The sequence below is a fragment of the Chiloscyllium plagiosum genome, unplaced genomic scaffold, assembly GCF_037043375.1.
Source record: "Chiloscyllium plagiosum isolate Xiang-an unplaced genomic scaffold, Cpla_swu_hap1 HiC_scaffold_1, whole genome shotgun sequence".
Lineage (NCBI taxonomy): Eukaryota > Metazoa > Chordata > Chondrichthyes > Orectolobiformes > Hemiscylliidae > Chiloscyllium > Chiloscyllium plagiosum.
In genome coordinates, this window is record NW_028270139.1 from 158106104 (window position 1) to 158133129 (window position 27026).

At 44.2% G+C, this 27026-nt stretch overlaps 1 protein-coding gene across 2 annotated transcripts in view; it reads left to right on the forward strand.

The window, feature by feature from the left end:
• Positions 1–406: 406 nt before the first annotated feature.
• Positions 407–27026, forward strand: part of npm1b (nucleophosmin 1b) — a 129565-nt gene continuing 102945 nt past the window's right edge. The window contains exons 1-4 of one of the 2 annotated variants that reach the window (XM_043693141.2): positions 477–518; positions 1607–1700; positions 6470–6552; positions 19519–19638. In XM_043693141.2, the coding sequence (XP_043549076.2) occupies positions 6526–6552; positions 19519–19638 (147 nt within the window). In that variant the 5' untranslated portion in view covers positions 477–518; positions 1607–1700; positions 6470–6525. Of the gene's footprint in view, positions 519–1606; positions 1701–6469; positions 6553–19518; positions 19639–27026 lie in introns of both variants that reach the window. The other variant, XM_043693064.2, reaches the window with a different exon arrangement.

Consider the following 27026-nt stretch of genomic DNA (forward strand, 5'->3'; position numbering starts at 1 on the left):
CCACCCTCTGTCACACACAAACCAACCTTTGAGCGCTTTAGTTCCAGTCCAGTGAACCTTATTTCATCTTTTCTTCCAGGGCAATGTTACTTTGGCAAGATAAACCAGGTGGTATCTGCAAGTTGCATTTTGCAATGTCCAGGGAAGCTCAGAGCAATTACAGGACCACGCCATGAGGTGGCGTACCCGACACACGGAGCTTGTCAATCAGCCTGTCGCCCCGCTTCTGATTGACGGGCCTCCCCACCTGCTGATTGGAATAAATCAACAGGACGCTCCGCCTTCTGCCTGATTATTCGCACTTCCATTGGTTAGTATGTTTCCCGCCCTCCCGGCCCGCTCCCTTATTGATTGGCCAAGGCCGCACGGCCCCCCTTCATTGGTCAGGTGTCCCGGGGAGGGCGTTATGATTGGTCAATGCTGCTGTCACTCAGCGCGGGGAGGCGGGCGCAGGTGGCCGATGGACGAGCGGAAGGTGTCCGTGTCTGAGCTGCTCAACTCCAGCATTTACCTGTTCGGTAAGCGGCAGGGCCTCGGGCCCCGACCCTACCCGGCACAGGGGGTACAAGGCCCTGGCTTCTCAACCACAGGGAGGGAGCCATTGCGCGGGACATCCCCCCCCCCCAATACCCCTTTCCCCCCCCTCCCCATGCCCCCTCATCCCCCACCCTCCTCCCTTCCCCCGCTTCCAAGTGGCCCCATCTCTTCCCCCTGTGGTGCCCCTCATCATCGTCATTATCCCCCCCCCCCGCAGTGTTTCCACTGAAACTAGTTGGTTTGCTCCCTCTTGCCCCATCTTTCCTCATCCCCCCCCCCCCCCCCAGGTGCCCTGTCTTCTTTGCCTTCCACCCCCTACCCTTCCAGCTGCCCTCTCTTCTTCCTCTCTCCTCTCTCTTTCCCCCCCCACCCCCTTCCAGGTGCTGCCTCCTTTTCCCTGTGTGCCCCCCCCCCCCCCTTCTGGGTACCTCTCCCATTGTCCACCCTCTCCATCCCTCCAGACCGCACCCTCGCCCACACCAGCAGATCCCCCAACCTTTTCCTCTAATCCTCATCTCCCAGACTGACTGTCCTGAAGGCTAACAGCAAGCACTGCTGTCCAAACCCCTGACTACTCTCCCTTTGAACTTTGTCTTCCTCCTATTTTGTCCCCCTCCCCTCGTTCTCCCCATTCCCCCCCCCTTATTGTTTGAAACCCAAGCCCCAAGCTCCCTTTGTTGTTCCACCTTCACAACTACCCCTCCCAGTCCCCAAATGAGACAGGCCCTTTGGCCCACCGTGTCCATGCCAACCCAGAAACACCAAGCATGCAACAATCTCATTTATCTGCCAATGGTCCATAGCCTGTGAAACCCTTGCATTTTCTGTTCTTGTCCAGGTGCTGCTTAAATGTTGCAATGGTGGCTGCTTCCACCAGTCTCTCAGGCAGCGTGTTCTAATTTTCTACCAGCCTCTGGGTTTTTAAGAAAAAATCTTTGCTCCTATTTCCTTTAAGCCACTTTCTCCTCGCCTTAAACTTGTGCCCTCTAGTATTAGACAGTTCTGCCATGGAGAAGGGGTTCTGATGATCCCGCTTGTCAATTTCTCTCATTGTGTTTACCTCCCTCAGGTTTCTCCTCGGGCTCCTTTGCTCCAAGGAAAACAAATTCAGTCTAACCAGTCTCTCTACTGAACCGAGAATTTTACTCTGAAGAAACGTCTTGGTGAATCTCCTCTTTACCTTCTCTAATGCAATCACATAGAATGTAGAAAAGTATAGCACAAAACAGGCCCTTTGGCCCACGATGTTGTGCCGAGGTTTAATCCTAATGTAAAATGTTGTAACTTAACTTATACACCTCCCCCAACTCATGGCTATCCATGTGCATATCCAGCAGTTGCTCAAATGTCCCCTAATGACTCTGCTTCCACCACCACCACTGGCAACGCATTTCAGGCATTCACAACTCTCTGCGTAAAGAACCTATCTCTGACTTCTCCTTTATACCTTCCTCCTAATATCTTCAAACTATGACTCCTTGTACCAGTCATCTTTTAGTTTGTGGCATAGAGAGCTACACACAGTAATCCGTCTATGGCATAACCACCGCTGTATACAGTTGCAAGAAGACTTCTCTGATATTCGTCATGTGGCCAATGAAGGCAAGCATCCTGTTGGCCTTCCTCACCAGCCTGTCTACCAGTGCTGACACCTTCGGGGATCGACAGACTTGTACACCAAGGTCCCTTTATTCCTCAGTACTCCCTAGGGACCTGCCATTCGTTGTGTAAATCCTTCACTTATTAGATGTCACAAAACGGTGGCTCTGTGGTTAGCACTGCTGCCTTGCAACATATAACATAGAATCCTGGGTTCCATTCCACCCTTGGGTGACTGTGTCTGCGTGGAGTTTGCACGTTCTCCCTGTTTCCTCCCGGGTGCTCCGGTTTCTTCCCACAATCCAAAGATGTGCAGGTTAGGTGAATTGGGAGAAAGTGAGGACTGTAGATGCTGGAGACCAGAGTTGAAAAATGTGATGCTGGAAAAACACAGCAGGCCAGGCAGTATCCGAGGAGCAGGAGAATCGACGTTTCGGGCATAAGCCCTTCTTCAGGAATGAAAGAAGGTTAGGTGAATTGGCCAGGCTAAATTGTCCATATTGTTCCATGATGTGAAGGTAAGATGTTGAGGTAAATGTAGGGGAATGGGTTTGGGTGGGTTACTGTCAGAGAGTCGATGTGGACTTGTTGGACCAAATAGCCTGTTTCCCCACACTGTAGGGAATCTAATCTAAAATGCATCACCTCTGACATTTCAGGATTAAATTCCATCTTCCATTACTGATTTCTGGACCCGAAACGCTTTCTCTTGGCAGACTGCTGCCAGACCTGGAGCTTCCCCTAGTGCTTTGTTTTTTTTTTGTTAATGTTCAAACCTACCTGTTCCTGTGGGGGTAATGTTATGCCAACACGGCAGTTACTCATTCTGGCAGTGCGTACTATCCATCAGTCTTGCAAATTCTGCCTTGATATGTTGGAAGAATTTGCCAGATGCACGAGATTGTAAGCAGCTCCTGAATTGTCACTAGAGGATTGGCTGATTGGCAGAAAGTAGGGATAAAGGGGTTCAATAAATGTTGGCCAACCAGGGGTACCTGCCTCTAGTACGTGAATAGGGAAAAAGAAATATTGAGAACCTGAAAATTTTGGTTTAAAGCGAGTGCCAGAAGTTGTAACCTGAGGTGAGAAGGCTTATTTTAAGGTGGCACACGGTCCAGATCTGGACTGTACAAGGTGAGGGCGCGGTGGAGGCAGCTTTCATGGTGGCCTTACAAAGGAGCTTTATGCATTCTGTGGAGGGAAGGTGGTCAGGATGTATACAAATAATGGTGTTATTTTCGGATACACGAAAGAATCCAAAAAGGATAATGCAAGGCTGACTTGGAGGAATAGAATACAAGGGGGTAAAAAAGTCATTAAAATGAATACATTTTTGATCTCCATAAATTCCTAATCCATAATGAGAATTGCCAAAAGACAAGCTTTCACATGTTAAGGCTTCATTACGCTGGTTTCTTTCAATGCAAGCAACATAGAACAAATGATACTTAAGCAATGAGTATGCCAACCTGGGTACTTTTGTGTTAACTGATTGATTAACGCTGTTGGAAAATACTGTGCAATATATTCTTCTTTGGGCTGTGCTACTGCAAGAGGAATGTCAGAGCACAATTAAATCTCAAAGCGCTTACAAACAATTGGAGTGTGTATTCCAAGTTAAAAAATCTCATAGGAGTGCTGCTCACCCCTAAAGCTAGTACTTCCAAGTGAACCTGGTGTTGTGATTTTTAACTCTGTCCACCCCAGTCCAACACCAGCTCCTCCACGCCATGTACATTCCAAAGCAGACCTAGACTAGCAAGACTCAGCTCAGCAACTCTTGTTAGCTCACTATTCACCTTGCACATCAAAGCAGTGGAGCAGTGCAGGATATCCTCTCAGTAGCAGTTGCATGTCCCCAAGTCACAACTTGAAGTTGGTGTTGGCATTTGTTCCATAAACCCCATGTTAAAACTGGAGATGAGTTTCATCGCAAAGAAAGTGATTTGAATGTGTACCCTGTACTTGGAATACAATACCACAGTACTTTAAATGACTGCATACCTAAGTTAAAAATAGCTAATAAAATGTTTTTTCCATTCTTTCATGGGATGTCAGCATGTAGACCGACATTTATTGCCCATCGCTAATTGCCTAGAGGGTACTTAAGAGTTAAACCACTTTGCTGTGGGTCTGCAGTCACATAGAGACCAAACGAGAGCAGGATGGCAGTATCCTTCCTTAAAACGCATTGGTGAATCAGATTTTTTTTGTCTGACACTTGACAACAATGTCATGGCTGTTGTTAAATTCTAAAGTCCAGCTGTTCTTTATTAAATTCAAATTCCACCATCTGCCATTGTGGGTTCCTGAGATATTGCCTGGGTCTCTGGATTAGTAGACCTGTCATGTCTTCCAGATAATTGCTAAAGTAAAATAAAACGTTAATATTCCATTGACTGTACTTCCTATAGTAGTCTCTCTCCTTTGCCTTGCCCTTGCTCACTTGGTGTTGCATTCTTGTGGTTTTGTGCTGTCTCCCCCACATGCACACTCTAAAAGTCCTGGGCCCCATAGTGGACCAGGGGCACTGTTGTTCTGTTGACTGTTGTCTTGCTATTCCAGCCACCACCTATAGTCAGGGGTGAAAGAGAAGTACTGCTTAGCTTATCGGGTTGAGACTGACATCCAGCAGATTATTTGTTTGGGTTTCTTGGGTGGGGGGGGGGGGGGGGGGGGGGGAGAGGAGGTGGCAATTCCATCTTGCCTGGACAGATCCTTGAGGCACTGGGTTTGCCAGGTGGGAGAGCTTGTGGCTGAAAATTTGGAGCAGCCGCTCAACTTGGGGAGAGACTGCAAGTCTGAAAGCTAGACGTTGCCTTATTTCTGAGAAAATGGAGACCATCTGGTCACATAAGGTACTGCTAAACAACATTAGTATCGTGACCCTCATTGAGTTTTTCCTGTCTTACTCACTTAGTGTTAAAGCTAAAAGATGCTGAAACGTTAAACACTGGCTCCCTTTGATTTCTGTGTCTCTTACTCTCGTTCTTTCACAATGTTCCTTGGTGGGAATCCTGTTATTTGGGTTTAAGCTGCAGTCACAGATCACACAGATGTGTTTCTGGGCAGATGACTATCCCACATGCGGCAATGTTCTGTTTCACCTCTGAATTAAAGGAGACACATTTAAAGTATAACCAGCTTATTAAGTTCACGTTTATAACAAAAAGGGAATGGAGTTCAGTGATATAACCCAGTCTGCCATCGTTCGTGATTTGGAGGTGCAGGTGTTGGATTGGGGTGTACAAAGTTTAAAAACCACACAACACCAGGTTATAACCCAACAGGTTTACTTGGAAGCACCAGCTTTCGGAGTGTTGCTCCTTCATCAGGTTGTTGATGAACCACCCAATGAAGGAGCAGTGCTCTGAAAGCTGAGTGCTTCCAAATAAATCTGTTGGACTATAACCTGGAGTTGTGATTTTTAGCTTTGCCATCGTTCAGTGTATCAAGGCTGATCTTCTGCCCCAACTCCACTTCCTTGCCTGTTCATTGACTCCCCTTTTTTTTTTATTTTTTGGAAGTCAAAAATCTATTTGCCACAGCCTCAGCTGAACCACCTTCAGAGAGAAAATGGTTTCAACACAAGTCGAGGTTTAAGCCTTCAAAAGGTTCGGGGCAGCAAACAAATCCAGAGTTCCCTAGATAGAAAAGGAAGAAGTGTGTGAAAGACCGGTATCGTGTAGAAAATGTAATATGAAAGCTGAATGCCGAAGGGAGGAGAAAAGCAACGGGGATAACGAGCAGATGCAACGGGGATAACAAGCAGATGCTACAAGTGACATGAGAAGGAATCCCAAAGTTTTCAATAACACAAATAATAAAAGGGTGGTCGTAGGAAGAGTAGGACTGATTAGAACCCAGAAGGGGAATTTGGTTCTCCTTGAGAGGTGCGGTTATCCAATTTGGCAGGAAGAACAAATGTGCAGAGTATTTCTTCATTGGTGGGAGCTTAGAAAAATTAGGTCATAGAATCCCTATAGTATGGAAGCAGGCCATTCAGCCTGTCGAGTGAACCCGTCCCCTCAGACCATCCCACTCAGACCCACCCTCTACCCTATCCCTGTAACCCTGCATTTACTGTGGCTGATCCATCTAGCTTGCATATCCCTGGACATTTTGGTCAATTTAGCATTGGTAATCTAGCTAATCTGCACATCTTTGGACTGTGGGAGGAATCCGGAGTAGCAGGAGGAAACCTACGCAGACACTGGGAGAATGTCCCTTCTTTTACAAACCTGCTTTCAAAGTTTTTGCTGTCAACAAAAATGTTTTGCATGCACCTTGGAAATGAGTTGGTCAAGTTAATTTTTCTGATTTGATTCTTTAGGATGTGTGCTGGAGGAAGGGCGAAAGGAATACAAATTCCAGGTGCATGATGATCGGATGGCACACCAACTCATTCTCAGGACGGTGAGTGTCCTGACCGATGGGATTGTCATCGAAAATAGCAGCAGTATCCGGCCATTCAGACCTTCCAGCCTCCTCCACCACTCACTATCAACATGGCTGGTTATCCAACTCTGGTCCATGTCTCTCCCCGTATACTTTGATCGCTTTAGCCAGAAGACTTGTACTAACTCCTTGAAAACATTCAATGTTTACACCTCAACCACTTTCCTGGCAGTGAATTCCACATCCTCGTCACTCTCTGGATGAAGAAATTTCTGTTTTTCAGTCCTAAATAGCCTACGTCATGGGTATTTCTAATCACCCTGCTCAGATGTTATTACATGCTTCTGGACCAGGTGGGATTTGAACACACTGTGGTAGGCACACTATCACTACACCTCAAGAGCTACTGTGGCCTACTCCCCGATCCTTAGTGTATGACTCCTGGGTCTGGATTCCTGGTCATTGAGAACATCCTTCCTGCATTTATTCTGTGTGGGTCTGTTAGAATTTTATAGATTTGAGATTTTTCCCTATTCTTGTAGAGTCATTGAATTTTATTGTACAGAAGGAGGCCATTCGACCCGTCATGCCTATACCAGGTCCTGACGGAGCTGCCCAGCCAGTCCCATTCTCCGATCCTATCTCTGTTGCCCTCTGACTTTGTCGCTTTCAGATACCTGACTCTCTTTGAAACCTCTTCTGGAATCCGTCAGCCCTGCCAACCCAGGAATCAGTCTGGTAAACCATCTTGTCTTTTTGACAAGGGATTAAGGTCACCCAGGTTTTGTTGCATTGCATCTTTTTTCCGGTCTAAAGCAGATGCTGATCTACCTTCCTGTTTTTGCTGCCAAAGTTGATAAAATATAATGCAGATAAGTGAGAGGTTATCTGCCATCCCTTTTACTCAACTTGTCCAAATCACAGTGAAGCATCACTGCATATTCTCACAGCTCACCCTCCCACCCAACTTTGTGTATTAAATTAGATATATTTAATTCCCTTATCTAAATCATTAATATATGTTGTGAATAGATGGGGTCCAAGCACTGATTCCTGCAGAAACCCACTAGTTATTGGCTGCCACCCATCCGTTCATTCTTCTCTTTAGTATAACAGAACAGTACTGCACAGGAACAGGCTGTTTGGCCCACCGTATCTCTGCCAACCAAGATGTCATTCTAAACTGATCCCATCTGTCTGCACATGGTCTGTATCTCTCTCTATTCCCTGCCTGTTCAAAGCTGTCTCAACATCTCTTAAATGTTGCTATCAAATCAGCTTCTCCCTTGGTGTTGTGTTCCAGGTGCCTATCACTGTCTGTAAGGAAAGAAAACTTGCCTCGCACATCTATTTTAAGAACTTGTTTCCTGATTGTTAATCAGATCTGTATCCACGTACACTAGCCTCAATCCCATGTGGTTTAAGTTTCCATGCTAGTCTCTTGCTTGGAACCTCATTGAAAGACTTCTGAAAGACCAAGTAAATCACATCACTGGTTCTCCCATATCAACTCTTTAAGTTACATTTTCAAAATATTCCAATAGATTTGTCAAGCCCAAATTCATGCTGATTCTGTTCATAACAAAAACCAAATTGTTGGAAAAACTCATCAGGTCTGGAGAGAAATCAGGTATTGTTTCAGTTCCAGTAACCCTTCAGAACTGATGATAGCTAGGAGAATGTTGATTTATATGCAGAAGGTTGGTTAGGGAGAAAGGGTAAGGAGTAAATGATAGGTGGAGATAGAGCTCAGAGAAAGAAAAACAGTTGGACAGACAAGGAGTGGATAACAGTCAGCCTAGGAGAGTAAATAGCTGCTAATGGGGACCCTTACTGGCTAACAGTGGGTTGTGTGTAAAGTCAGACCATGTGATAACAAGTGTGTGGGGGTGGGGGGAGAGCATAAGACTTCAGTATCTGCCCCAAAGTTGTTAAACTCCATATTTGTGTGTGAGAAATCATGCCTCACTAACTTCAGTTTTTTGTTTTGAAGAGGTGTCAAAGCAGATTGAAGGTGGAGCGATATGTGTTGTCTATGTGGACTTCAGCAAAGCAAAGTTCCGCGTGGTAGATTGGTTAGTAAGGTTGGATCACATGGGATCCCCAGGCGGAAGCTAGCCAATTGGATACAAAATTGGCTTGAAGATAGGAGACAGAGGGTGATAGTAGAAGGTTGTTTTGTTTTGGACTGGAGGCCTGTGACCAGTGATGTGCCATGACAATTGGAGCTGAGTCCACTGCTTTTCACTTACATAAAATGATTTGGAATTGAATATAGAGGAGATGATTCATAAGTTTGCATCTGACACCAAACTTGGTGGTGCATTGGGCAGTGAAGATTATTTCAGAGTGCAACAAGACCTTGTTCAGATGGGCCAATGGGCTGAGGAGTTGCAGGTGAAGGTTAATTTTGGTAAATGTGAGATGTTGTGTTTTGGTAAGACAAACCAGGGCAGGACTTCTACAGTTGATTTTGTGTTTTCTCTCTACAATTTATTTTTCAAATAGTGGAGTTACATTAGCCAATGCCCAATCTATCAGAGCTGTTCATGTCCAAGGATCTTAAAGGACCAATGCAGCCATTATTTCTAGCACCACTTCCTTAAGTACACTGGACTGTAAATTAATTGGTCCTGTGTATTTATCAGCTTTCAATCCCATTAATTTCCCGAGACCCTGAAGGCCCATGCGTAGCACCGACTTCCGGAGGCAGGAATTAATGCATATCGCCACATACAGAGAAGTTGCATGCATTCGTAGCAAATTGATGCAACCACAGGAAAGCCAGAGAAGTCTTTCAAAGCGCCCAGTCTCTGTCAAATTTAGCTGGAGCTGTCCAGTCATGAAACTGGAATCTCCGCTTTGTAGCCATGTCGCTCCAAGGTAAAAGCTTTTGAGACCTGAGCTGTCGCTTATTGCTGCTGTTTGCCAAGGTGGCACCCTGTTGCTCCCCTGTTATGCATGCCATTAAGTTTCTTTGCCACCGCTCCAGGCTCATCTCTTTGACCAGGAATATTGCACAAGAACAATTTAAAGTGGGTTAATTAGAGACTTCAACTCTCCTTGTATTCTTTTTAGCACTTATTTTTCTTTTCACATTTTAGCCAGAGGCTGTTTGTCATTCTTCAGGCTAGACATTAACTGTTATTGATTCTCTGACTCACCATTTCCCATTCTAAGGCCTTAAATTTACAGCGCACTCTTTAATTTTATATGATTTTGAAGATGCCATGGGATATCATTTTGGATAATGAAGGGAAATAGATTGCATGCAATGTAGTATGTTGAACTTCAAAGATGGTATAAACACCATTATAGAAAATAAAGCGCTGCACTTTTTCTTTCAGATTTTTAACTATTTCCCACAAGCTGCAGAATGGTGTTGATGTCCAAAGGGATCTGGATGTCCCTGTTCATAAGTGATTGAAGGGTGACATGTGTGTTCACCATGCATTTAGGAAGGCATGTGGTATGCTGACTGGTATTGCAGGAGGATGAGTGTACAGGACTAAAGATGTCCTGATGCAATTTTTAGAACCTTGGTGGAATTGCACTGGGAGTATTCTACACAATTTTGGTCCCCTTACTCAGGATGGACATATTTGCTATCAAGGAAGTGCAGTACAAACTCACCAGACTAATTCTTGGATGGAGGGACTACACTTTGAGGAGACTGAATCTGTATTATTCAGAGTTTCAAAGAATGAGAGGTGACCCAGTTGAAACTTAGGACTTATAGTATGGATGCATAAAAGGTATTTGTACAGGCTGTGTGGTCTCCAAATAAGAGGCAAGCCATTTAGGACTGAGATAAGAAATTTCTTTACTCAATACATAGTTAAAATTATTCCCAAGGGCTGTCTTTGGATATTTCAAAAAAGAGGTTAATGGATTTTTGGATACTAGTAACATAAAGAAATATGTATCATAGAAATAGAGATGCAAGTCTAATCTCAGTTATTTCATCTAAAAATGTGACTATGGATGAGAGGAATGCATAGCGCAATAGTTAAGCCACTTTTGGAATATTGTGTTCAATCCTGGTCTCCTTCCTATGGACATGGAAGATACAGAATGTAGGGAGCTAGATGGTGACACTTTGAAAAATGTCCATACTACAGAGGAGAAAGTGCTAGGCTTCTTGAAATGCATAAGAGTGGATAAATCCCCAGGACCTGATCAGGTGTATTCCAGAGCTCTGTGGGAAGCTAGGGTAGTGATTGCTGGGCCTCTTGCTGAGATATTTGTATCATCGATAGTCACGGGTGAGGTGCTGGAAGACTGGATGTTGGCTAACGTGGTGCCACTGTTTAAGAAGGGTGGTAAGGTCAAGTCAGGGAATTATAGACCAGCGAGCATAAGGTTGGTGGGCAAGTTGGAGGGAATCCTGAGGGACAGGATGTCCATGTATTTGGAAAGGCAAGGACTGATTAGGGATAGTCAACATGGCTTTATGCGTGGGAAATCATGTCTCACAAACTTGATTAAGTTTTCTGAAGAAGTAACAAAGAAGATCGATGAGGGCAGAGCAATGGATGTGATCCATATGACTTCAGTAAGGCATTTAACAAGATTCCCCATGGGAAACTGATTAGTAAGGTTAGATCTCATGGAATACAGGGAAAAAGAATAAAGAAAATTTACAGCCCAGGAACAGGCCCTTCGGCCCTCCAAGCCTGAGCCGATCCAAATGTATTGTCTAAACCTGTCGGTCAATTCCGAAGCATCCGTATCCTTCTGCTCCCCACCTACTCGTGCATCTGTCCAGACACATCTTAAACTAATCTACCGTGCCTGCCTTTACCACCTCTGCTGGCAATGGGTTCCAAACACCCACCACCCTCTGTATGAAGTACTTGCCACGTGTGAAGTACTTACCCCTTGTATCCCCCTTCAACATTCCACCTCTCACTTTGAAAGCATGACCTCTCATTATTGAATCCTTTACCCTTGGAAAAAGCTTGTCTCTATCCACCCTGTCTATATCCTTCATGATTTTGTAAACCTCAATCAGGTCCCCCGTCAATCTCCTTTTTTCTAGTGAAAATGAATCTAACCTACTCAACCTCTCTTCATAGCTAGCACCTTCCATACCAGGCAACATCCTCGTAAACCTTCTCTGCACCCTCTCTAAAGCGTCCACATCCTTTTGGTAATGTGGCGCCCAGAACTGTACGCATTATTCTAAATGCGGCTGAACCAATGTTTTGTACAATTTCAACATGACTTGCCAGCTCTTATACTCAATACCCCGTCAAATGAAGGCAAGCATACTATATGCCTTCTTGACCACTCTATCCACCTGTGCAGCAACCTTCAGGGTACAATGGACCTGCACTCCCAGATCTCTCTGCCCATCAACTTTTTCCAAGGCTCTTCCATTCATTGTATAATTTGCTCTGGAATTAGACTTGCCTAAATGCATCACCTCACATTTGTCTGGATTGAAAACCATCTGCCACTTTTCAGCCCAACTCTCCAGTCTATCTATATCCTCCTGTATTCTCTGACAGTCCCTTATGCTTTCTGCCACTCCACCAATCTTTGTGTCATCTGCAAACTTGCTGATCATACCAACAGTGCCCTCTTCTAGATCATTTATGTATTTTACAAACAACAGTGGCCCCAATACTGACCCCTGTGGAACACCACTGGTCACCTTTCTCCATTTTGAGAAACTCCCTTCAACTATTACTCTGTCTCCTGTTGCTCGACCAGTTCTTTATCCACCCAGCTAGAACACCCTGCACACCATGTGACTTCACTTTCTCCATTAGTCTACAATGGGGAACCTTCTCAAACTCCTTACTAAAGTCCATGTATATGACATCAACAGCCCTTCCTTCATCTAACAACTTGGTCACTTCCTCAAAGAACTCTATCAAGTTGGTAAGGCACGATCTCCCCCGCAAAAAACCATGTTGCCCATCACCGATAAGCTCATTCCTTTCCAAATAAATAAAGATTCTATCTGTCAGTACCCTCTCTAGCAACTTCCCCACCACCGATGTCGGGCTCACTGGTCTGTAGTTACCTGGAATATCCCTACTACCCTTTTACAGGGGGACAACATGAGCAACCTTCCAGTCCTCTGGCACCTCCCCTATATTTAAGGATGCTACAAAGATATCTGTCAGGGCCCCAAATATTTCCTCTCTCCTCCCTCAGTAACCCGGGATAGATCCCATCCGGTCCTGGGGATTTGCCCACCCTAATAACCTCTAGCATACCCAACACATCTTCCCTACTTTTGCTAATGTGATCCAGACTAATCAAACTTCTATCTCTAATCTCAAGATCCATCATGTTCCTCTCCTTAGTGAACACCTGCAAAATAATCATTCAGAATCTCACCCATTCTCTCGGGTTCAACACACAGCCTTCCTTTGTTATCTTTTAGTGGACCAATCCTTTCTCTAGTTACCCGCTTGCTGCTTGTATAAGAATAAAATGCTTTGGGATTTTCCTTAATTCTGCTAGCTAAAGCTATTTCATGACCCCTTTTAGCCCGCTTGATTCCTTGTTTAAGACTTGTCCTACTCTTCCGGTATTCCTCCTGGGCCCATTCTGTTCTCAGCTGCCTAGACCTTATGTGCGCTTCCCTTTTCCTCTTGGCTAGTCGTACAATTTCTCCTGTCATCCACGGTTCACGAATCTTGCCCTTCCTATCCTTTGTCTTCAACGAGACATGTCTATCCTGCACTATCTTTAACTTATCTTTGAAAGTCTCCCACATCTCAAATGTCGACTTTCCTTCAAATAGCTGTGTCCAATCCACATTTCCCAGCTCCTGCCTAATTTTGATATAATTGGCCTTGGCCCAGTTTAGCACTCTTCCTTTAGGACCACTCTCTTCTTTATTTGGATTCAGAACTGGCTCAAAGGTATAATACCAAAGGTGATGATGGAGGGTTGTTTTTCAGACTGGAGGCCTGTGACCAATGGAGCGCCACAAGGATCATAAACATAGAAATGCATAAACATAGAAGAATACAGCGCAGTACAGGCCCTTTGGCCCTCGATGTTGCGCCGATCCAAGCCCACCTAACCTATACTAACCCACTATCCTCCATATACCTATCCAATGCCTGCTTAAATGCCCATAAAGAGGGAGAGTCCACCACTGCTACTGGCAGGGCATTCCATGAACTTACGACTCGCTGAGTGAAGAACCTACCCCTAACTTCAGTCCTATATCTATGCCCCCTTGTAATACCCGACTCCATACGCGGGAAAAGGTTCACACTGTCAACCCTATCTAACCCCCTAATCATCTTGTACACCTCAATCAAGTCACCCCTAAACCTTCTTTTCTCTAATGAAAACAGCCCCAAGTGTCTCAGTCTTTCCTCATACGATCTTCCTTCCATACCAGGCAACATCCTGGTAAACCTCCTCTGCACCCGTTCCAGTGCCTCCACATCCTTCCTATAGTATGGCACCAAAACTGCACACAATATTCCAGATGCGGCCGCACCAGAGTCTTATACAACTGCAACATGACCTCAGGACTCCGGAACTCAATTCCTCTACCAATAAAAGCCAGTACGCCATATGCCTTACTCACCGCACTATTTACCTGGGTGGCAAATTTCAGAGATCTGTGTACATGGACACCAAGATCCCTCTGCTCATCCACACTACCAAGTATGCGACCATTAGCCCAGTACCCCATCTTTTTGTTATTCTTCCCAAAGTGAATCACCTCACACTTAGCTACATTGAATTCCATTTGCCACCTTTCTGCCCAGCTCTGCAGCTTCTCTATATCCTGCTGTAACCTGCCACATCCTTCCTCACTGTCAACAACTCCTCCGACTTTCGTATCATCCGCAAACTTGCTCACCCAACCTTCTAACCCCTCTTCCAGGTCATTTATAAAAATGACAAACAGCAATGGTCCCAAAACAGATCCTTGCGGAACACCGCTAGTGACGGCACTCCATGAAGAAACTTTGCCATCAACTACTACCCTCTGTCTTCTTCCATCCAGCCAATTCCTAATCCAAACCTCCAACTCACCCTCGATGCCATATCTCCGTATTTTCTGCAGTAGCCTACCATGGGGAACCTTATCAAACGCCTTACTAAAATCCATATATACCACATCTACCGCTTTCCCCTCATCAACCTCCTTCGTCACCTTTTCAAAGAATTAAAGGATCAGTGCTGGGTCCACTACTTTCCATCATTTATATAAATAATTTGGATGTGAGCATAAGAGGTATAGTTAGTAAGTTTGCAGATAACATAAAATTGGAGGTGTAGTGGACAGCGAAGATGATTACCTTAGATTACAATGGGATCTTGATCAGATGGGCCAATGAGCTGAGAAGTGGCAGATGGAATTTAATTCCGATAAATGCGTGGTGCTGCATTTTGAAAAGCAAATCTTAGCAGGGCTTATACACTGAATGGTAAAGTCCTAGGGAGTGTTGCTGAACAAAGAGACCTTGGAGTGCAGGTTCATAGCTCCTTGAAAGTGGAGTCGCAGGTAGATAGGATAGTGAAGAAGGCGTTTGGTATGCTTTCCTTTATAGGTCAGTGTATTGAGTACAGGAGTTGGGAGGTCATGTTGTGGCTGTGCAGGACATTGGTTAGGCCACTGTTGGAATATTGCGTGCAATTCTGGTCTCCTTCCTATCAGAAAGATGTTGTGAAACTTGAACGGGTTCAGAAAAGATTCACAAGAATGTTGCCTGGGTTGGAGGATTTGAGCTATGAGGAGAGGTTAAATAGGCTAGGACTGTTTTCCTGGAGTGTTGGAGGCTGTGGGGTGACGTCATAGAGGTTTATAAAATCATGAGGAGCATAGATAGGATAAATAGACAGTCTTTTCCCTGGGGTCAGGTTGTCCAGAACTAGAAGGCTTAGGCTTAGGGTGAGAGTGGAAAGATATAAAAGAGACCTCAGGGGCAACATTTTCACACAGGGTGGTGCGTGTATGGAATGAGCTGCCAGAGGATGTGGTGGAGGCTGGTACAATTGCAACATTTGAAGAGGCATTTGGATGGGTATATGAATAGGAAGGGTTTGGAGGGATTTGGGCCGGGCGCTGGCAGGTGGGACTAGATTAGGTTGGGATATCTAGTCGGCATGGACTGGTTGGACCGAAGGGTCTGTTTCCATGCTGTACATCTCTGACTCTAGGTACAGCACAGGAAAAGGCCCTTCAGCCCATTGAGTCAATGCCAGTCAAGACCACCTCTTGACTGTTTTAATCCTGTTTTCCAGCACTTCACGCATAGCCTCGTATTCCTTGGCATCTCAAATGGGCATCTAAATGCTGATTGCATGTTATGAGGGATTCTATCTCTCCCACCCTTACAAGCAGTGAGTTCCAGATTCCCACCTTCTGGTATCTCTTTAACTTTCCGCTCCTTACCTTAAATCTATCTTTCCTGGTCATTGTATCAAGAAGAAAAGTTGCCTTGTGTCTGTCCTGTGTCGGGCCCCAAAGTTTAATGACAATCCTCTCTGCTCTAGGGAAACTAACTCCAGTCTGTCCAATCTCTCATCATAACTGAAACTCTTCTGCCAAGCAGTCTCTCCAGTGCGATCACTTCCTCCAATAATGTGCATTTAAGAATTGCGCACACTACTGTATATTTGAGGATAGTGTGGGAAAGTTGCGTTGAGGTAGATGATTTAGTCTTGATCTAGATAGCAGAATAGGCTTGAGGGGATGAATGGCCTTCTCCCATATTTCAACAACTTTTTGTTTTCATAACTATTTTCATCTTAATTATCTCTTAACATAGCAAAATGATGCACTTCCTTTGTAAGTGGGAGGGATAGGAAAATAAGCCAAAGAAACCGATAATAAAATAAAAAGAACAAGGTTGATCTGAGCTAAGTTTTTTAATTAGGGGTGACTTGATAGAGGTGTGCAAGATGATTAGGGGTTTAGATAGGGTTGACCATGAGAACCTTTTTCCACGTATGGAGTCAGCTATTACGATGGGGCATAGCTTTAAATTAAGGGGGGGTAGGTATAGGACAGATGTTAGGGGTAGATTCTTTACTCAGCGAGTCGTGAGTTCGTGGAATGCCCTGCCAGGAGCAGTGGTGGACTCTCCCTCTTTATGGGCATTTAAATGGGCATTGGATAGGCATATGGAGGATAGTGGGCTAGTGTAGGTTAGGTGGGCTTGGATTGTCGCAACGTCGAGGGCCAAAGGGCCTGTACTGCGCTGTATTCTTCTATGTTCTATGTATTCATGGAAACTGGGTTACACTGGACTTACATTAATTAGTGATTCCTGTTTGCTCTCAAAGTTGTTGTTGCGCCCATGATGCTGTTAGGGATTTGCAGCAGTGTGACCCAGTAACAATGCAGGAGCTATGATATATTTCCAACTTGGGGGTGAGTGATTTGGAGGGGGAACTTGCAGGTGGTGCTGCTGTTGTCAGAGCTATACTCATCCAGGAAGGTAGGAGTATTCCATCAGCTTCTAACTTGCATCTTCTAAATGGTGGGCATGCTTTGGAGTGTTAGGAGTTATGTCACTTTGAGTTCCTAGCTTCTGACTTTCTCTTATAGCTGCAGTTTTTAAATAGCTGATCCAATTCCACTTCCAGTTGCTGGTAATTCCTCAGGCATTGATAGTCATAGAGTTGTACAGTATGGAAACACACCCTTTGATCCAACTTGTCCATGCTGACAACCTATCCTAAATTAATCTAGTCCCATTTACCAGCCCACATCCCTCTAAACCAGAGGGCCAAGCACAGACATCCCCACTTCAGACCTTATGATGGAGAGAAGGTCATTGATGAAGTAGCTGAAGATGGTTGCACCTAGGACAGTACCCTGAGGGGTTTCTGCTGGAGCTGATCTCCACAACGTTATCTTGTGTACCAGGTATCACTTCAGCCTGCATAACATTTTCATCCTGATTCTCATTGATCTTGGTCTTCCTAGGGCTTCTTGATGTTATACTCTAGTAAATATGATCTTGAAACTGAGAGCAGTCGCATTCGCCTCTCCTCTGGATCTCAACTATTTTGTCCATGTTTGAGCCAAGGCTCTAATGAGGTCAGGAGCTGAGAGATCCTGACTGAACCCAAACTGAGCTTTAAGGGGATGGTTATTGCTGAGCAAGTGCTATGTTGATGTCACTTTCCATTACTCTTGTTTGAGAGTAGACTAATGGGCTAGTTATTGGCCAGAGCTGAAAATGTGTTGCTGGAAAAGCGCAGCAGGTCAGGCAGTATCCAAGGAGCAGGAGAATCAATGTTTCAGGCATGAGCCCTGAAGAATTCCTGAAGAAGGGCTCCTGCCCGAAATGTCAATTCTCCTGCTCCTTGGATGCTACCTGACCTGCTGCGCTTTACCAGCAACACACTTTCAGTTCTGATCTCCAGCATCTGCAGTCCTCACTTTCTCCTAGTTATTGGCCAGGTTTGACTTGTTCTGCTTTTTGTATACAGGATGTACCAGGGCAATTTTCCACATTGTTGAGTAGATGTAGCTCTACTGGAACTGCTTCGCCAGGGGTGCTGAAAGGTGTACAGTTCTTCAGCATTATTGGTGATTTGTTATAAGGGTCTGTTGCTTTTGCAATATCAAATGCCTCCAGTTATTTCTTCTTAACATGTGAAGTGATCAAAATGGCTGAAGGTTGGAATCTGTAATGCTGGGGGCCACTGAAGCAGTCTGAGATGGATCATTGTTCAACTCTGGAGGTGGTATTAAGAGTGTAAGAATATCGAATGCAGTTGAGTGAATGGACTCTTAAGGATGTGCTCATGAGGTTAGGTTAAATATAGTCATTCGCTTAACAAATGTCTGTCAACATTCAGAGTGAAGCATTAAATATTTTATGGGATTCCCGTCCTGAGGGCATTGTGGGCCGGGCTGCCGCTCACCACCACCTCGAGGGCAACGAGGGAGGGTCAATAAATGCTGGCACAGCCAGTGACAAATGAATTCTCACCTCTTGCCATGACCTACCCTGGTGTAATTGCTCAGTATTGATTTGGATTGCTTTCGTCTCCCGGAATCAAGCAGTTATTTTTGTACTACTAGAGCTGACCTTTGCAACTCCCCTTTCCATGCTGAATTGCAAGTGTTTCCACATTCCGGAAGTTTAGTCAAGTCAAGGTGCCATTTTAGTCAATACCTCTTAAACACTAGCCAAGAAAGGAAATCCTGCACGGCCAGAAAGTACTGTTACTCTATCCTTTTGTATTGTCATTTTGCTAACAACGTTAAAAAGGTTAAACTGCTCGTTGATATTCTATATGAATTTGAGACTGTATGCAAACAGGATGTATTTGTTACTCCTTTTGTAATTGTAGTTGTTACTAACTACATGTGTCATATGCCACTAATGTGGGGGCCATCAACTTGCGTTAATAATACCTTGCTAAATCTTCCCCCTTTTTGCAATAACATTTTTTGTTTTCAGTTTCTGATGCCTTCACAAGTTGACCAAATAATTAAGATGACATGTCCAGTGCAGCACTGTCAGGTGTCTGTTCAGGTTATGATTCCTTGACATCATTTGAAAGAACTTTGTGTTTTCCCAGTATCCTGTCTGTAATATCCCCTTGACCAACGCCACTAGAAACTGATTTATCGGGTCGCTCATTGCATTTGGCCTTCGTAGCATCTTGCATATTAGCTGCCCTTCGTGAAGGCACAAATGAGCAGCACTTTGAAATCAATCTATTGGGTGCAGTGAAACTTTTCCAATGAGATTGTGGTGATCGACTCTGTGAAACATCAGGGCTTTTTGCATCGTTTGTTTTCACTGTCATAACTAGCTGATGCCACTAGATGGTGACTTGCACAATTGTCTTGCCAATCCTCAGCAACACAACCACAAGTCTCCAATACTGTGGTTCTGTCATTTTTCTCCTTTTTTAAGCATCAGTGATGAAGTTGAAAGAAATTGGTTTATAGGCCACCTTTGTAAATATTTTTTCACTTTTTTGTGAAAAGGCGATAACCTTTTTATTTTTGTTTTCTGACAATAGGTATGTGTGGGTGCAGAAACAAAGGATGAGCTGCACGTCATTGAGCTAGAGGCTATGAACCCGAATGGGAAAATGATCAAAGTGCCTTTGACGTCTCTGAAACCATCCATTCTAACTACAGTAAGTGCCTCCATATATGCTCAAGCATGTACATTTAATATGTATTGTGTTAGTAGGTAGGTTGTTTGCAAAGTATAGTGGAAGTCGGAAGTAATGCAAATGGAGTCCAGGAAATGAGACCACCTAGCTGGTACAGATGGATGATCAGGTACTGTTGTGTAAATTCTTTCATGCAGGAGAAATGACTCCTGGCTCTGTTAGTTCCTACCCAATCCGTCTGTGCCTGTACATTTATTCATTGTGTGTTTGTTTGTTAAATCAAGTAGTTGTTTGGGATTGAAGCAGAGCTCAAAGAGCAAAGTATTTTCTTTCAGTTGGCGAAGATGATTCCTGATTGTTTGACTGAACTGATAATATGACAACGACACAGTTGCGCATGCCCTGTGCAAGTAACCTGTATGCCTTTCTCTAAATCTTTTTAATCTGTACATCCTTGCTTACTATGATCTGCTTGTAGTCAGAGTCCAGGAGATGTACAGCATGGAAACAGACCCGTCGGTCCAACCTGTCCGTGCTGACCAGCCATCCCAAACCAATCTAGTCCCACCTGCCAGCACCTGGCCCATAACCCTCCAAACCCTTCCTATTCATATATCCATCCAAATGCCTCTTAAATGTTGCAATTGTACCAGCCTCCACCATATCCTCTAACAGCTCATTCCATACACGTACCACCTTCTGTGTGGAAAAAGTTGCCCCTTAGGTCTCTTTTATATCTTTCCCCTCTCACCCTAAACCCATGCCCTCTAGTTCTGGACTCCCCGACTCCAGGGAAATGACTTTGCCTATTTATCCTATCAATGCCCCTCATAATTTTATAAACCTCTATAAGGTCACCCCTCAGCCTCCGACGCTCCAGGGAAAACAGACCCAGCCTGTTTAGCCTCTCCCTGTAGCTCCGATCCTCCAACCCTAGCAACACCCTTGTAAATCTTTTCTGAACCCTTTCAAGTTTAACAACATCTTTCCGATAGGAAAGAGACCAGAATTGCACGCAATATTCCAACAGTGGCCTAACCAATGTCCTGTACAGCCGCAACATGACATCCCAACGTCTGTACTCAATACTCTGACTGATAAAGGAAAGCATACCAAACGCCGCCTTCGCTACCCTATCTACCTGCGATTCCATTTTCAAGGAGCTGTGAACCTGTACTCCAAGGTCTCTTTGTTCAGCAACACTCCCTCAGACCTTACCATTATGTGTATGAGTCCTGCTAAGATTTGCTTTCCCAAAATACAGCACCTTGCAATTATCTGAATTAAACGCCATCTGCTACTTCTCAGCCCATTGGCCCATCTGGTCCAGATCCTGTTGTAATCTGAGGTAACCCTCTTTGCTGTCCACTACACCTCCAATTTTGGTGTCATCTGCAAACTTACTAACTGTACCTCTTATGCTTGCATCCAAATCATTTATGTAAATGACAAAAAGCAGAGGACCCAGCACCGATCCTTGTGGCACTCCACTGGTCACAGGCCTCCAGTCTGAAAAACAACCCTCCACTACCACCTTCTGTCTTCTACCTTTGAGCCAGTTCTGTATCCAAATGGCTAGTTCTCCCTATATTCCATGAGATCTAACCTTGCTAATCAGTCTCCCATGTGGAACCTTGTCGAACGCCTTACTGACGTCCATATAGATCACATCTACTGCTCTTCCCTCATCAATCTTCTTTGTTACTACTTCAAAAAACTCAATCAAGTTTGTGAGGCATGATTTCCCACACACACAGCCAAGTTGACTATCCCGAATCCGTTCTTGCCTTTCCAAATACATGTACATCCTGTCCCTCCAGATTCCCTCCAGCAACTTGCCCACCACCGCGGTCAGGCTCTCTGGTCCATAGTTCCCTGGCTTGTCTTTACCACCCTTCTTAAACAATGGCACCACGTTTGCCAACCTCCAGTCTTCCAGCACCTCACCTGTGACTATCGATGATACAAATATCTCGGCAAGAGGCCCAGCAATCACTTCTCTAGCTTCCCACAGAGTTCCCCTGATCAGGTCCTAGGGATTTATCCACCTTTACGCATTTCTAGACATCCTGCACTTCCTCTGTAATCTGGACGTTTTGCAAGATGTCACCATCTATTTCCCTACAGGCTATATCTTCCATATCCTTTTCCACAGTAAACACTGATGCAAAATATTCATTTAGTATTTCCCCCATTTTCTATGGTTCCACACAAAGGCCGCCTTGCTGATCTTTGAGGGGCCCTATTCTCTTCCTAGTTACCCTTTTATCCTTAATGTATTTGAAAAATCTCTTTGGATTCTGCTTAATTCTATTTGCCAAAGCTATCTCATGTCCCCGTTTTGCCCTCCTGATTTCCCTCTTAAGTATACTCCTACTTTCTTTATACTCTCCTAAGGATTCACTCGATCTATCCTGTCTATACCTGACATATGCTTCCTTCTTTTTCTTAACCAAACCCTCAATTACTTTAGTCATCCAGCATTCCCTATTCCTACCAGCCTTCCCTTTCACCCTGACAGGAATATACTTTCTCTGGATTCTTCTTATCTCATTTCTGAATGCTTTCCATTTTCCAGCCATCCCTTTACCTGCAATCAGCTTTCGAAAGTTCTTGCCCAATACTGTCAAAATTGGCCTTTCTCCAATTTAGGACTTGAACTTTTAGATCTGGTCTATCCTTTTCCATCACTATTTTAAAACGAATAGAATTATGGTCGCTGGCCCCAAAGTGCTCCCCCACTGACACCTCAGTCACCTGCCCTGCCTTATTTTCCAAGAATAGGTCAGGTTTTGCACTTTCTCTAGTAGGTACATCCACATACTGAATCAGAAAATTGTCTTGTACACACTTAAGAAATTCCTCTCCATCTAAACCTTTAACACTATGGCAGTCCCAGTTTATGTTTAGAAAGTTAAAATCCCCTACCATAACTACCCTATTATTCTTACAGATAGCTGACATTTCCTTACAAGTTTTTCTCAATTTCCCTCTGACTACTAGGGGGTCTATAATACAATTCCAATAAGGTGATCATCCCTTTCTTATTTCTCCGTTCCACCCAAATAACTTCCCTGGATGTATTTTCAGGAATATCCTCCCTCAGCACAGCTGTAATGCTATCCCTTATCAAAAATGCTACTCCCCCTCCTCTCTCGCCTCCCTATCCATCCTTCCTGTAGCATTTGTATCCTGGAACATTAAGCTGCCAGTCCTGCCCATCCCTGAGCCATGTTTCTGTAATTGCTATGATATTCCAGTCCCATGTTCCTAACCATGCCCTGAGGTCATCTGCCTTCCTTGTTGGGCCTCTTGCATTGAAATAAATGCAGTTTAATTTATTAGTCCTACCTTGTCCCTGCCTGTCCTGACTGTTTGATTCGCTTCTGTTCTCAGTTGTACCCATCTCAGATTGATCTCTTTCCTCACTATCTCCCTGGGTCCCACCCCCCCACCTTACTAGTTTAAATCCTCCCAAGCAGTTCCAGCAAATTTCCCTGCCAGTATATTAGTCCCCTTCCAAATTAGGTGCAATCCGTTCCTCCTTGTACAGGTCACTTCTACCCCAAAAGAGATTCCAATGATCCAAAAATGTGAATCCTTCTCCCATACACCAGCTCCTCAGCCATTCATTCATCTGCTCTATCCTCCTAATCCTGCCCTCACTAGCTCGTAGCACTGGGAGTAATCCAGATATTCCTACTCTTGAGGACCTCCTTTTTAAATTTCTGCCGAACTGTCTGTAATCTCCCTTCAGAGTCTCAACCTTTTCCCTTCCAATGTCATTGTCCACATTGGAACCAATGACCTCCTGCTGGCCCCTCTTCCCCCGTGAGAACATACTGCACCCTCTCTGAGACATCCTTGATTTTGGCACCAGGGGAACAACACACCATTCTGCTTTTTCTCTGCTGGCCACAGAAACGCCTGTCTGTACCTCTGACTACAGAATCCCCTAACACAATTGATCTTTTGGGAGCCAACGTGCCCCTCATTCCTTGTAAACAAAGCTTCTCACTGTATGCCAGTGCACATGACAAAATCGATCAATCATCGGGAAGGGAATCATTGTTTTTTCAGAGAAAGCAGGTTATGTCGGGTTAAGGGGAAAGGCACAGGTTTGTTGCTCATTCAGGGAGTTGACGAAGACACCTTGGGCCAAGTGGCCACTTGTGCCATAAAATCTATGCTTCTGTGACAGGCTATGGTAAATGGTAGGTGGTCCAGATAATCTCGGCCCCCTCTTGGAAAATTCTTGGAAATTCTGCAGAAATTACTAATGTTTACCCTGCAACATTTCTCTGTTCGAGTTTGGTGAGCAATCGGGAGAATGCATTAAAATACCTATTTACAGCAAGGGCTGAAATAGAAATGGACAAGTACAATTGCTACTTTCATAGATAATTCAAATAAATATGCAGTAAAGGTGAGTTTACCATTTCTGTCATATAATTTTCTTTACGGGAGCTAGAAGACCTCAGCGTTATAAACAAACATGTGGTATATTGATGCAACTTTTTTTTTCATACTTTCACTGTGAAAGGAACTTTTGTAGATCGGAGTCTATTTCCTGTATGATATATTTGTTTAGTACAGATTGTAACCCTGCATGTCTCATTCTACAATAATAGCAATTGGATTTTTCTTTTTGTTTACACTGGAAGCTTTTCAGTCTGGTCTTTAGAACACACAACTTGCACATGACTAAAGAAGATTAGATTAGATTCCCTACAGTGTAGGAACAGACCCTTCAGCCCAACAAGTCCATGCTGACCCTCCGAAGAGCAACCCATCCAGACCCACTTACCTCTGACTAATACACCAAACACTATGGGCAATTTAACATGGCCAATTCACCTGGCCTACACATCTTTGACTGGGAGGAAACCAGAGCATCCGGAGGAAACCCACGCAGACACTGGAAGAATGTGCAAATCCCACCAGATAGTTGCCCGATGCTGGAATCGAATCTGGGACTCTGGTGCTGTGATGCAGCAGTGATAAGCACTGCGCCTCCTAAGATCATTGGCTTAACTTAGTTGTAGCCCCTTTGTTCCTGGGCCACGCAGTCATAGATTCCAACTTTACTCCATCCACAACATGGACTGACAATGAAGTACCTTGTTGGACAATGCCTTTGAAAAAGGCAAAGATCCTTTGGATTTTTATGCTGCCTTGACCAATAGTTAGCGTATATACTCAAGTAATAGTTGAATTGTTTTGACTACTTTTAAAGGTCAAATTTATGGGGTTGACTATTACATAGATACTACTTTTGAGGGGCTGAAATTCATACCCGTCAAAATTCATACTGTCTCATTCGTAGAAGCCCAATTGATCTCTAAACGAATAAAGTTTTTAAAAAAAAAACATCAAATTAAGGTAATTATGAAAACCTGGAAGGGAGCACAATAGCTAGTCGGCTGTAAGGCCGAGAGCAGAGCAGAACAACTGGCAGCCTGGAAAGCTGGAGCGGGATGTGGTGATCGGTGCACTGACTCAGAAATGTTGATCTGTTGTCTGTGAAGAACTAGGGTTGACGTTTACATGAGATGGAAAATTCCAGCTAATGTGGCCGAAAATAAGGGGTCGACTTTTACATGAGATCAATTACTGCTCGAGTATATATGGCACCTCTTGCACTTTCCTACATTAAATTCCATGTGCCGTGTTTTTGCCCACTCACTCAGCCTATTGATATTCCCTTGGAGGTTCATTATGTCCTCGTCACGTATACCCTGCCACCTATTTTTATTTCAGATTTGGACGCATTGCATTCTGCCTCCTCCTCCAAGTCATTAATATAGATGGTTAACCATTGAGGCCCAAAGACTGATCCTCTGCTACTTAGATCTTATCATACTGAAAAAGACCCATTAATTTGAATTCTGTCTTGTGTTTAATCAATCCTCAATTCGTACTAATATGGCGTAGGGGGTGGATCTGGGTGGTACGCTCTGAGCATCAGTGTGGACTTGATGGGCTGAATGGCCTGCTTCCACACTGTAGGAATTCTATGATTTGTATTTTATAAAGAGGGTGCATTGAAGATTTACAAAGCTGATGCATGAAATGAATGCTCATTTACAAAATGGGAAAGAATTGTTGGGGCATAATTTCCTTTCTTTTTTTTATACTACTGTAGGTTCTTCTGGAGAGCATGCTTTTTGTAGGGAAGAGGGTAACTACAGGTTGTTAATATTGGATAATCACAAAAACCAAGGAATTTGGAATAAACACTTTTACCCAAAGGATGGTGTGAATGTCTGATTCTCAATATAGAGGAATTGATTGTAGTGCTTAATTTAAGGGGAAGTCTAGACAAGCATGTGAGGGAGAAGGCTACCGGGGGAGAGATGGGAAGAGGCTCGAGTGAAACTGTCATGAATTTGTTCAAGGGGAATAGAGTATAAAAATAGGGAGTCCTGGCAAAATCGAAACCATGCATGAGTCAGACACGAAAGATGACAAACTCTAGTTTCTGTCCACAGACATGCTGAGATTTTCCAGCAATTTCTGTTTGTGTTTCACAGTACTTTTTTGAATACTGTGAACCGTTTTGGTCCCCTTGCCTAAGGAAAGGTATACTGATGTTGAGGGGTCACCCAGAGAATATTCACGAGGTTGATCACAGATATGGAGAGGTTGATTAGGTTGATCTTTACCCATGAGAGTTAAGGAGAATGAGAAGAGACCTTATGAAAACATTAGATTCTTAGTGCACTTGACAGGGTAGGTGGAAAGAGGTCATTGCCCTTCTGGCAGAATCTAGGATCAGAGATCCTAATCTGAGTAACCGGTCACCCAGTTAGGAAGAGGTAAGGAATAACTGAGTGGTCAGTCTGTGGAATTCTTCACTGCAGAGTGTTGCGGAGGCCGAGTTAAAGAGTCATAGAGGTACAGCACGGAAACAGATCCTTCGGACCAACTCATCTATGCCAACTTGACTAAATCTAGTCCCATTTGCCAGCACTTAGCCTATGTCTCTCTAAACCTTTCCCATTCGTCTACCCACCCAGATGCCTTTTAAATGTTGTAACTGTACCAGCCTCCAACACTTCCTCTGGCAGCACATACCACACACTTTGTCTACCCTCTGTGTGAAAAACGTTGTCCCTTCGGCCCCTTTTAAATCTTTCCCCTCTTACCCTAAACCTATTCCCTCTAGTTCTGAACCCCCCCCCCCACTGAAGAAAAGACCTTGTCTACTTACCCTATCCATGCCGCTCATGATTTCAATAAGGTCACCCCTCAGCCTTCAGGGAATTAATAAATATGATACAGATTTTTAATTGGTAAGGGAATTTAGTGTAATGGGGAAAAGGCAGGCAGATAGATTTGATGATTATCCAAACAGCCATGACCTTTTTGAATGGTAGAACAGATTCAATGGGCTGAATGGCCTATGT